The sequence below is a fragment of the Polyodon spathula genome, chromosome 17 (assembly GCF_017654505.1).
Source record: "Polyodon spathula isolate WHYD16114869_AA chromosome 17, ASM1765450v1, whole genome shotgun sequence".
Classification (NCBI taxonomy): domain Eukaryota; kingdom Metazoa; phylum Chordata; class Actinopteri; order Acipenseriformes; family Polyodontidae; genus Polyodon; species Polyodon spathula.
Genome location: NC_054550.1, coordinates 34,898,184 through 34,909,707, shown reverse-complemented (window position 1 = coordinate 34,909,707; position 11,524 = coordinate 34,898,184). Strand labels below are relative to the sequence as shown.

The 11,524-nt window shown below is 47.7% G+C and overlaps 1 protein-coding gene across 3 annotated transcripts in view; it reads right to left on the bottom strand.

The window, feature by feature from the left end:
* Positions 1 to 9,212, bottom strand: part of LOC121329820 (mitogen-activated protein kinase-binding protein 1-like) — a 28,047-nt gene extending 18,835 nt beyond the window's left edge. For all 3 annotated transcript variants that reach the window (XM_041275693.1, XM_041275695.1, XM_041275694.1), the window contains exons 1-6: positions 7,855 to 9,212; positions 4,885 to 4,976; positions 2,241 to 2,297; positions 1,968 to 2,025; positions 1,014 to 1,184; positions 293 to 430 (exon numbers count right to left, since the gene is read on the bottom strand). In XM_041275693.1, the coding sequence (XP_041131627.1) occupies positions 293 to 430; positions 1,014 to 1,184; positions 1,968 to 2,025; positions 2,241 to 2,297; positions 4,885 to 4,976; positions 7,855 to 7,968 (630 nt within the window). In that variant the 5' untranslated portion in view covers positions 7,969 to 9,212. The remainder of the gene's footprint in view (positions 1 to 292; positions 431 to 1,013; positions 1,185 to 1,967; positions 2,026 to 2,240; positions 2,298 to 4,884; positions 4,977 to 7,854) is intronic.
* Between the last annotated feature and the right edge of the window lie 2,312 nt (positions 9,213 to 11,524).

The following is an 11,524-nucleotide window of genomic DNA, read 5'->3' as shown; positions in this document are numbered from 1 at the left end:
TGCACCCCACTCTGATTACAACACTCCGCTCTGCTTTACTGCACCCTGCTCTGCATTACAACACTCCGCTCTGCTTTACTGCACCCCACTCTGCATTACAACACTCCGCTCTGCTTTACTGCACCCCACTCTGCATTACAACACTCCGCTCTGCTTTACTGCACCCCACTCTGCATTACAACACTCCGCTCTGCTTTACTGCACCCTACTCTGATTACAACACTCCGCTCTGCTTTACTGCACCCTGCTCTGATTACAACACTCCGCTCTGCTTTACTGCACCCGGCAGTACCTTGGAGGACTTGGCGTGGTCCAGGTACCAGAACTTGACATGCCGGTTGCCGGCGGTGACGAAGTAGGAGGAGTCTTCAGAGAAGGACACACCCGTCACCTTGCTGGAGACCTTGTTAGACGCCACGACCACGTTCTTCTGAAGAAACCAAAAACAAACAAGAGATAAAAAACAGCGTTAGGGAACACAGGGAATACAGTGTGAGCTGAAACTATGAAGAGTCAAGCAGGCGAACGTTTAGGCAAGGCCCTTCCTCAGTGCCTTCCAGTGACGAAGGAGCCCAAACGTTTCTCAAACGAAGACACTGAGGATGGCACTCGTCCAAACGTTCATCCACTTGACTTAACTGCAAAGCTTTTATTTATTCCATGTCACTATCACCCGTTGAAATAAGCAAGTGAGGTTCTTTAATGCAGGGCTCCTGGGAGTTGTTTATTTCAAGTTGTGTAACATTAACCAGGTGCTTTTCTCTATCCAGAAAACACTGTGTGAATGACTTGGTGTGTTACCCATTAGTTTCTTAACAGGTCTACCTTAGAATGTATATTACACACAGGCAGACATACAGGAAAAGGTAGACACAGACACATACACACACACGGACACAGAGACAGATACACAGAGAGACAGACACACACAGACAGACAAACACACACAGGCAGGCACGCAGACAGACAGAGACATGTACACACAGACAGACAGATGGAGAGTGGGATGGTACCTTCCACGCCCACACGTTGACGCTCATATCGTGCTGGTAGCCCACGCTGACGATGTACTTGCTGTTGGGGGAGAAGGCCACGCAGGCCACGCCATACTTGTGTTCCTGCAGCTCTGAGACCTGACAGCGCTCCGACACCTCCCACACCCGCACCGCAGGCATGTGACCGCTCTGAGAGAGATAGAGACACAGAGACACAGTGAACACTCCCACACCCACATCGCAGGCATGTGACCGCTCTGAGAGAGATAGAGACACAGAGACACAGTGGGTAAGGCTGGGGCTGTAGTGGGGCAGTGCTGGGGCAGGGTTGGGGCAGTGCTGGGGCAGTGCTGGGGTAGGGTGGGGTAGTGCTGGGGCAGGCTGGGGCAGGGTCACTGCAGGGCTGCCCCAAACACATCCGCACCAAGCACTGCACAGAAACCAGCTCAGACTGCAAGAGCACAGCATTGAGGAAAGGGACTCGCTCCAGCAGTGCACAGAAACCAGCTCGGACTGCAAGAGCACAGCATTGAGGAGAGGGACTCGCTCCAGCAGTGCACAGAAACCAGCTCGGACTGCAAGAGCACAGCATTGAGGAGAGGGACTCGCTCCAGCAGTGCACAGAAACCAGCTCGGACTGCAAGAGCACAGCATTGAGGAAAGACTCTGCAGCTGATGCATAGTTCACACACCCTAGTCTCTGTAAGTCACCTTGGATAAAGACGTCTGCTAAATAAACAAATAATAAAAATAATAATAACAAAAACTATAACACTGATGAAGGCACTAGCCGAAACCCTTGTCTGCTTGACTCAATCTCTTCTAGTTTCAATAATACTGACGAAGGCACAAGTTGATATATTGGCTTGCTTGACTCGGTTTCTTCTAGTTTCCCCTCAATAACACTGCTAAAGGTAGTGGTGATTATGAGATGATAAAGGAGTCGTTCTCGTAGATTTTAATGAATCTCACCTCTCCAGTGACCAGGTACTTGCCATCAGGAGAGAAAGCCAGCGCTGTGATTGTTTTCCTATAACAATACAGAACGAACGAAATGAATGAATTAAACACTCCCAAGCAAGGCATTCTATTACAAGGGTCCTGTTGTGAAACGACATGCACAATGCAAACAGCAGTGAAACCAACTGAACTATACAATAGGTACACTCCACTGCACTCAGCTCAGAAGCACTTATTGTGAAGCTAAGGAAAGTATATGGACCGTGTTTAAAGAGCTGTCCTGACCTGTTGAGAATGTGATGCTGCTTGTTCTTCTTGGGATTCAGCAGCACGATCACACACCTGGAGAGAGTGAGGAGAGAGACAGAGAGAGACAGAGAGAAAGAAAGAGAGAGTGAGAGGGAGAGAGAGAGAGAAAGAGAGGTTATTAATATAGCCTTACTCCTAGCTATGGGACTCACCACTCCCCACTCCTCTCACTGTGTAAACAGATAGTGCCCCCTGCCCTTTGCCATGCAAAAATACCGGTTGTGGGGAAGTAAGTTGGGGAAGCATTTCAGTGTCGCATAGAATATTAAAGATCCAGCAAGTGCAGTTGACCCAGAGCAGCACTGTAAACTAGAGCCTGCAAGAAGCAAATAATACCAGAGAGAGAGAGAGAGAGAGAGAGAGAGAGAGAGAGAGAGAGAGAGTCAGGATCACATAGAGAACAGCTGGGGAACAGAGCAGCACTGTAAACTAGAGCCTGCAAGAAGCAAATAATACCAGAGAGAGAGAGAGAGAGAGAGCGAGAGAGAGTCAGGATCACATTAGAGAGCTGCGGGAACACACTGTAAACTTCGCGACGCTGCCGAAGGCAGATGACGGGCAGAAGTTCATAGTGATGACTATATGGTTCTCTGCTCGTCGTCTCTCTCTCTCTCGTCTATGCAGGTCCTTTACATGCTGCTAGGGAGAGGGCGTACAGCCTCTCGTCATAGGAGCTAGAGTGTATCTCTTGTAACAGAGGAGAGTGCGAGAGGAGGGAGAGCGTTCCCTGGCGAGATGGAAAGCTTGCTGACTATGCTGAAGGTCTCCAGATGATTCGAGAGGGGAGAAGAGAGGAGGGAGAGGGGACGAGAGAGAGAGAGAGAGAGAGAGAGAGAGAGAGAGAGTCAGGAGCACATAGAGAACAGCTGGGGAACAGAGCAGCACTGTAAACTAGAGCCTGCAAGAAGCAAATAATACCAGAGCGAGAGAGAGAGTGTGTGTAGTGTGTGTGTGTGTGTGTGTGTGTGTGTGTGTGTGTGTGTGAGTGTGTGAGTGTTGATGTGTGTTTTTACAGTAAGGACAGAGGAGTTTCTGTCTTGTCTCCAGGAGAACACACACAGGGCAGAGTGCTGGACTGTGCCCATACTGAACACACACAGGGCACAGTGCTGCACTACAGTATATCCATACTGAACACACACAGGGCACAGTGCTGCACTACAGTATATCCATACTGAACACACACAGGGCACAGTGCCTCACTACAGTATATCCATACTGAACACACAGACTGAACCCTGCTCTCACTGCTGGGGCGAATCCCATAAGTAAACTGCTTGTCTAAACATTTGCCAATAAAAATTTCAACCCAGCGCTCTAAACACTGAGCTACTCTCCCTCCCTCCGTCTCTCTCTCTCTCCCCCTCCCGCTGTCTCCCTGTCCCCCTCCCTCTCTCATTAGCGCTGCTCTGCCAGTAGTGTTAATTGGTCTTGTGGTTTCTCTCCCCCCCCCCCCCAGACAGGAAACAAGACACTCCAGGATGCAGGAGTCAAGGATTTCTGTGAACAACCAGTTCTAATGAAAACGTCTATTATTTATTTAGAGGATAGGCTTAAACACGCCACTAAAGCAAACAGAATTGGAGTCATTATTTGTTTGTGTTTAGCGTGCCAGCAGTGCAGATATTAATATACTGTGCTAGCCTGTTTCCACTGTGACGTGTTGGCTTGCATGTTCTCGCTTCTGATGGACTGGTCACTCCGAGAGGCACTGCGCGTTTTCAACAGTGCAATCTGTGCTCCTGCCCGGCTCATGCCAAGTTAAAAGAGATTTGGCCTCCCTCCCTCCCCCCTCCTGTTCTTGATAATCCGGAAGCAGGTTTTGCAGCGCAGGGGATCAGCGCTGTACTCAGATACGAGCTTGCTAAGACTGCCACAGGCGGTTTAAATTAGAATTGTGTTCTAATGACACCTTCCAGTATGTGCTTCATTATCACAGCAGAGGAAATCTGTGAACCAGCAGAGACCCCCCCCTCTCCCTCTCCCTCTCCCTCTCCCTCTCCCTCTCTCTCATTGGAAATGACACCTAGATATCAAACACACACACACACACACACACACAAGCACACACATATCAAAGCTTTCAGTTTTTTTCACTGTAAATTTCCTAAAGGCAGACTCTTCCTTTCTCCGGAACAGCTCCACTGCCCACCCCCCCACCCCCACCCACCAAGGCTGGTCTAACTGGTTCCTCGGCTCTGCTCATGAGATTTACATGCAGAGATACCTACTCATCACGGCTCACTCCACTGTTTACTGTGTTTATGAGAACTTTGCATTGACTCTCAAATAGTGTAGATTTAGAATACTAAACCCCAGCTGAACTGAGCTTCATCCCCAGAGCTGCTTTACCCTGCCTATGAACCTCACTGCAGATAAATTAAAAATGAACTACGTGTTTCATGACTCCCGAAAGCCATGCATTCCCTCCTGTGTGAACTGCATTCAGGGGCTGGTTATCCTCTCACAAAACATTTTAAAGACAACTCCCTTGCCCTACACAGACTAGACCACACTGCCTCCCTCCCTCCCTCCCTTAGCTCTAACCACACTGCCTCTCTCCCTCCTTCCCAGTCCCTCAGCTCTAACCGCAGTGCCCCCCTCCCAGTCCCCGGCTCACCCTGCAGGATACGCCACCAGTCCAGTTCGAGGGTCACAAGCCAGTCCACTGCTCCCTGAGGCAGTGATGCCGAGTACCTTCTCCAGGGTCACCTGTAGGGGGCGACACAGAGGCACAGGACTGGTTATGATCTTGGTGCAGCGTAATCGGTACCCATTACTGTACTTGCACATGACAATGAAAGCATCCCTTTAGAACCAGTCACATGAGACATTGCTTCTTTAAGTATTGGTACCCAAGCATTAGAATTTGATCCAGTAATTGGATTCTGATATCTTGGGTTTGGTTCTCAGTTATTTATTCTTTCACACTCATTTGCATTAGACTTGTTTTCAGAGTGCTGACAGATTTGAGGAATCTCAAAAGCAGAAGCACTTCTAGTTCCAGTTCTTACTCAGAGTGGTGAGGCTTCATCGTCAGAGACAGACAGTCACACATATACCCACCCACTCATACACACACACATAGATATAGAGACACACAGACATACACACCCACACACACACATAGACACAGACAGACACAAACACACACAGTGCTAATGACAGAAATGCCATGTTGCTTACAGATTGTATGTAATGACAACGCTGCGCTACACGCTGGCTCTGAGGTGGTGTAGACTGCAGCATGGCTCATTCAGCATTTATTAATCTATAGAAAGTGCACTTTCACCTTCACCGCCACCCCGCTGCTGTTTCCACACAACCACCCTGCCCTTGTTGATGCAGAATGCCTTGTTTGCACACAAACACCCAGACACACGGTGTGTACACACAGCCGGGCTCACAACAGCATCTCAAGACTGTCCTCCACATCTCCAAGTAGCAGTTTGCAAGAATCAATAGCAAGCTTGGTTTTTAGACAGAGTAGCCCAGACTGTGACCAGGACCCTTAAAAACCTTTACCATAGTAAAAGCATAGTAGGGTGAAAGCACAGTGAAAGCATGGTGAGGCACTGATAAGCATTGGAAAGCACAGAGAGGCATGGTAAAGCATATTCAAAAACATTCCAAACCAAGGTAAACTATGGGAAATATATACTGTAGCATAACCATGGGTTTTGATCAATTACAATGTGAGAATGAACTCCCAGCACACAGGAGCAGCTCTCTGGGGTGAAGGATTTCAGCTCTCTGGGTCCGTGGGGTGAGGGATTCTGGCTCTTTGGGTCCCTGGGGTGAGGGATTCCAGCTCTCTGGGGTGAGGGATTCTATCTCTCTGGGTCCCTGGGGTGAGGGATTCTAGCTCTCTGTGGTGAGGGATTCTAGCTCTCTGGGGTGAGGGATTCTATCTCTCTGGGTCCCTGGGGTGAGGGATTCTAGCTCTCTGGGGTGAGGGATTCCAGCTCTCTGGGGTGAGGGATTCTATCTCTCTGGGGTGAGGGATTCTATCTCTCTGGGGTGAGGGATTCCAGCTCTCTGGGGTGAGGGATTCTATCTCTCTGGGTGAGGGATTCCAGCTCTCTGGGGTGAAGGATTCCAGCTCTCTGGTGTGAGGGATTCTATCTCTCTGGGGTGAGGGATTCCAGCTCTCTGGGGTGAGGGATTCTATCTCTCTGGGTCCCTGGGGTGAGGGATTCTATCTCTCTGGGGTGAGGGATTCTATCTCTCTGGGGTGAGGGATTCCAGCTCTCTGGAGTGAGGGATTCCAGCTCTCTGGGGTGAGGGATTCTATCTCTCTGGGGTGAGGGATTCCAGCTCTCTGGGGTGAGGGATTCTAGCTCTCTGGGGTGAGGGATTCCAGCTCTCTGGGGTGAGGGATTCTATCTCTCTGGGGTGAGGGATTCCAGCTCTCTGGGGTGAGGGATTCCATCTCTCTGGGGTGAGGGATTCTATCTCTCTGGGGTGAGGGATTCCATCTCTCTGGGGTGAGGGATTCTATCTCTCTGGGGTGAGGGATTCCAGCTCTCTGGGGTTTGGGATTCTAGCTCTCTGGTTGAGGGATTCTAGCTCTCTGGGTCCCTGGGGTGAGGGATTCCAGCTCCTTTGAAGACTGTCAAAGAATAAAAGCACAGAGACATGATTTTTTTTCTTTTTTTTTTAAATCACTGCTGCACAAATTGATGTCTTGATACAAAAAAAAGAACAAATTGAAACTTTAGTATTAAAGTGCCAACTGAAAAGCCACGTGGTTTCATCACTTCATCGTTTCTTGCAGTTCAAACTCTTTCAGGAAGACATTCTTTGATTAAATCTGCAGTTCAGCCAGTGACCCAGAAAATCAGAGAAACTAAAGGTCCTTTAAAGTGACTGTTATAAACAGTCAATGCCTCTAGTAATGTGTTGTGAGGGATCAAACAGTAGCTCTTCAGTAGATCAGTGCTGTTCTGGTTCAGTTGTCTAGCTGTGTGTAGCGGTACAGTTGTCTATATTGGTCAAGCAGTATATGGTTCATGGGTCTGTAAAGTAAGGCATTCCAGGCTGAAAGGCTTGTCTGTCCAGCTAAGATCATTAAACCCTGATTAACCATCTGCAATACGGGATCAGCCCTCATTAACCAATCCCCAGGCAGGATCTCCTGCGAAACGTCCAGATTGTGGATTGCCACAGGGCGGTACATAATGAAGCTCATCACTCGAGCATCGGGACTTACTGCACACGGTATGATGTGTCAGTAACTACCATCACACGCACATGGGATACACACAGCACTGCACTAAATGGTCCCCAGCGACACTGTATAGCACACTGAGAGAGGGGGAGAGAGAGAGAGCGAGAGAGAGAGAGAGAGGAATATAAACCAACATGGGACCGACTGATTGCAGCTCAAGCAGGTGGATAGATGGATGGAGAGACAGATAGGATGAAGATAGATAGATAGATAGATAGATAGATAGATAGATAGATAGATAGATAGACTATCTAATCAGTGATTGATCCTATCAGTCACACCAGGCACAAGTTAGCTATCTGATCTCTGGTCGAGACGTACTTACTGCCGAGGCTTGTTAAATCGATAATCGAGACGTACTTTACTGCCGAGGCTCTCCTTGTTGCTGCCGGCTTTGTTCCTCCTGAGTCTGATGGAAGGAGACCGGAGCAGGTTTTTAATCCGGCTCTTTATAGTTGAGCCTTCCACCGTCATTTTGAAAAAAAAAAATAAATCTGTAGGCGAATCCGGCGACTAAACAAAACAAGTCAATTCAAATAAAATGTTTTTAAAAATAATAATTAGAATGATAATAAAATGCGATCTCTGTATTTCCCATGTATGTGTCAGCGATGGGGGCGTTCAGAATGTTCAAAACAATGACGCTCTCATTGATCTCTCCGTCTGCAGCGTTTCTGCACACACGCAAGCATGCACACAGCTGTGCCTGCCACATGAATCTGTTCGCTCGGTGTCTCTTTTACTATTCTCCAGGCTGGCGAGGGTGAAGAAGAATAGGCTCCATGCTAGACCACGATGAGCATATGGCAAGAAACGAAGTGAATACTGCGGTCGCAGGTCCATGGACGAGAGAGTGAGAGAGAGAATGATTATTATAATAACAAAAATCCACAGCCAGGAACCGTGCCTTCTGCGTTTGCAAAAAAAAATAATGAAACAACAATGTAATGATTCAGGTGAGAATAAAAACAAAAATGTCTGCAGAAAATGCGCGCCCGTGTGCTTTTCTTCTCCCCTACATCATGTCTCGATTGTCTGTCATGACATAGGCTTTGCGCCAAAACATATTTAACGACGATTCCGAACTGGAAAAAATCTCGCCATGGTAGGAACTGTCTGCGTAAAATCCTTCGTGCATTCGTCAGCACTTCTGCACTGATTGCTTTGAACCGATAGCAGCGCGCTGTCCTCTCAATATCTCGTCCAGTGGTGTCACTTGGCTAAAACGCTCGCACCATGCAGATTAAACCGCATCCAAACGCTGCTTCTCCAATCCGAGTATATGAGACACACTGCCGGAACTCCAATCCTGTCTGATCCGCTCTCTCACTGTATTTGGTTATTTTGTCTTTGTCGTTTGCAGATAATAAAAACACGCTCCTCCCGCCCACGTTTGCTTTAATGCAGCTCTATTCAGATCTGTCCCATTGTCCTGCATGTCTCGGTTGATTTCATGTTACGCGTCCTTGCTCCTGAGCTCCCTGCTCCAGCTCTCCGCAGCTTCTGTTATTATGTTATTATCGCCGACGTTATTATCACTAGCGTGCCTTGCAATATTGCTGTCGTACACTGAGCGCGCAATACAGTCCTGTCGTGAGAATTGAATTGCTCTCAGGGATAGCATATTACCTCCTGAATAAAATTGAAAAAATTATTGATAATAATCTACTGAGATGTCTAAAGCGTTGAACGGTAAATTATTATTATTATTATTATTATTATTATTATTATTATTATTATTATTATTATAATAATAATAAACTAATAATAAGTAGTCATTATACGCGTATCCATGGCAACATTATTACTGCACAGCAAGATTACAGTCCGCTCCGGTAACCGAATCGTATTTATGAACGAACCGTGAACACATGCTTTCCATGGCACTGCATGTTTATAAACGAAAAATAAAAACTATTAAAATCTGTCTAACAACTGAAAGAACATATTCTATTGTACTGTGTTTCAGCCCCAAATATAAACACGAGTAGCTCGTGTCATGTGCTTAACCTTTGACCAGGTGCTAGGGGTTTAAACAGCAGTTTAAATGGCCTCAGTGTTTTTTTCTTCGTAAAAATGCGATACTGTGTCTCCACGATTGATGCAGCCGCCGCGTTCTCCTCCCCGGCCCCGCTGTCACTGCGTGTCCCGCTGCCGGTGCCTCTGTGCGGGTCGAGTCCGGATTGCCACCGGCAGTGTCGTTTGCAAGATCCCGGGCGAGAGTACCCGGTACACCGCCCATATAAACACGGCAAACCTGCTCCCCCTTTTACCAGCCCGTCTATGGCGGCCCTAGCGGCTCAAACATCAGGCACATGCACAGGATTTAGACAGCAAGCTCTACTCGAGGCAAGTGCGGGTCTCGTGATTGTACAGGAATATCAATTCACCGGCCATGAGGAGAGATCGTTTTACACATCTTCGTTTCGAAATGAGCCTGGAGCCAATTCCTTTTCACAACTCGGATTTCTCGCCAGCGCTTTGGTGCGAGGAACGGCTTTGTTCTAAATAACAGGCTATGCCCCTGAAATCCCAAACCTTGCTAATATTGTTTAAACGCCTCCCCGGTGAGCCAGCCTTCCACATAAGATCAAATGAAAACACACCCATTGTCAAGGACCTCATCCTGTAGGGAATCAAACATTACAACTGACATGCTCTCCTTATACAGCACTGCCTTCTGCCAGTCTCCCTCCCTCCCTTACTGAACGCTGCTCTCCTAGTCCCGCTGCCCCTTCACACGCTGTTATTTCCAATCCATCCGCCAGATTTCACCTGCCATCCTGAGAAACGTCAGCTTGGCTTAATGCGTTCATTAGTTTCCTGCCTTTTAATTATCCCTGTGTAATCAAAGCATAGAGCTGATTAAAAAATGTCAGCGTTGTGTTCTCCAGGGCTCACTCGGATATCCCTGCACCGCTCTGCCTCTCTCTCTCTCTCTTGGGAGTGAGGCACAGTGCACCAGCATGCCCTCTCAGCCCAGCCCCTGGAAGGACAGACTGGGCAACTCTGCTCCTTTACATAACAAGGTAACTAACAAACAAAAGAAGTCCATTCAGCCTACCCGTGCTCGTCCGGTTCCTAGTAGCTGTACGATCTCAAAACCTTGATTCAGTATTGACATGTCTAGATAACTCATTCCATTCCAATGGCTCTCTGTCCTAAAATCTGTCTCCACTCCCAACTGTGTCCTCTGGTCCTGGATTCTGTGCTGCACTTAAAGTATTGCTTACAGAGTTAACCTAATCAAAATTCCTTTTAAATCCCCCCTAATTCTGCTCAGCTAAATACAGTCGGTTCCTTTAATAGCTTACAGCACACTGCTCCTCTTCATACTAGAACTGGCAGGATGTTTTTTTTTCGAATGGCTCAGGATGCAAATCTAGCCCATACACACACACACACTTTAGGGACATACACATACAAAGAGAAGTAAACAGTACCAGTCGGGTACAGTATGCAGTCGGCGCAGAGCGGTTCTGTGTGTCCTTGAGTCCCCAGAAGCACTGATTCCAGAACCCGAGTCCCCTTACATCCCAACACCCTGCACCGTGTCCGTGACGCACAGTCGGGCCACGAGACACAGAGCTCATATCATTTCAAGGCAATCAACTGAAATATCAGGTCACTGGCCAGCCGAGCGCACTCCAGGGAGGGTGCATCTCCGCAGGGGGCAGGCAGAAATGTCAGCACTGGAGGTGGACACCACTGCTATAATTAATGCTAGAACAGGTCAATTCCACATGAACACACTGTTAACAAATAAGACGATGAAGACATTGTGAAAAACTGAAAACCGTTTATCCGTTTCCTTTCGTATTTCTGAATCCAGCACCGTGAAGCGTTTTCTAGATGACAGCAAAGGAACACAATCTCAGTGGTGACTTATTTTGGGGAGTTTGCCATTTCCCAGTTTTGGTGCCAACGGCAAAATCTTGCACACGTGTAATTATTTCAACCTAAAACATGATTCAAAACAAAAGAGGAATTTCTGAACAACTTGACAGAACATTACCTTCACCACCACAAC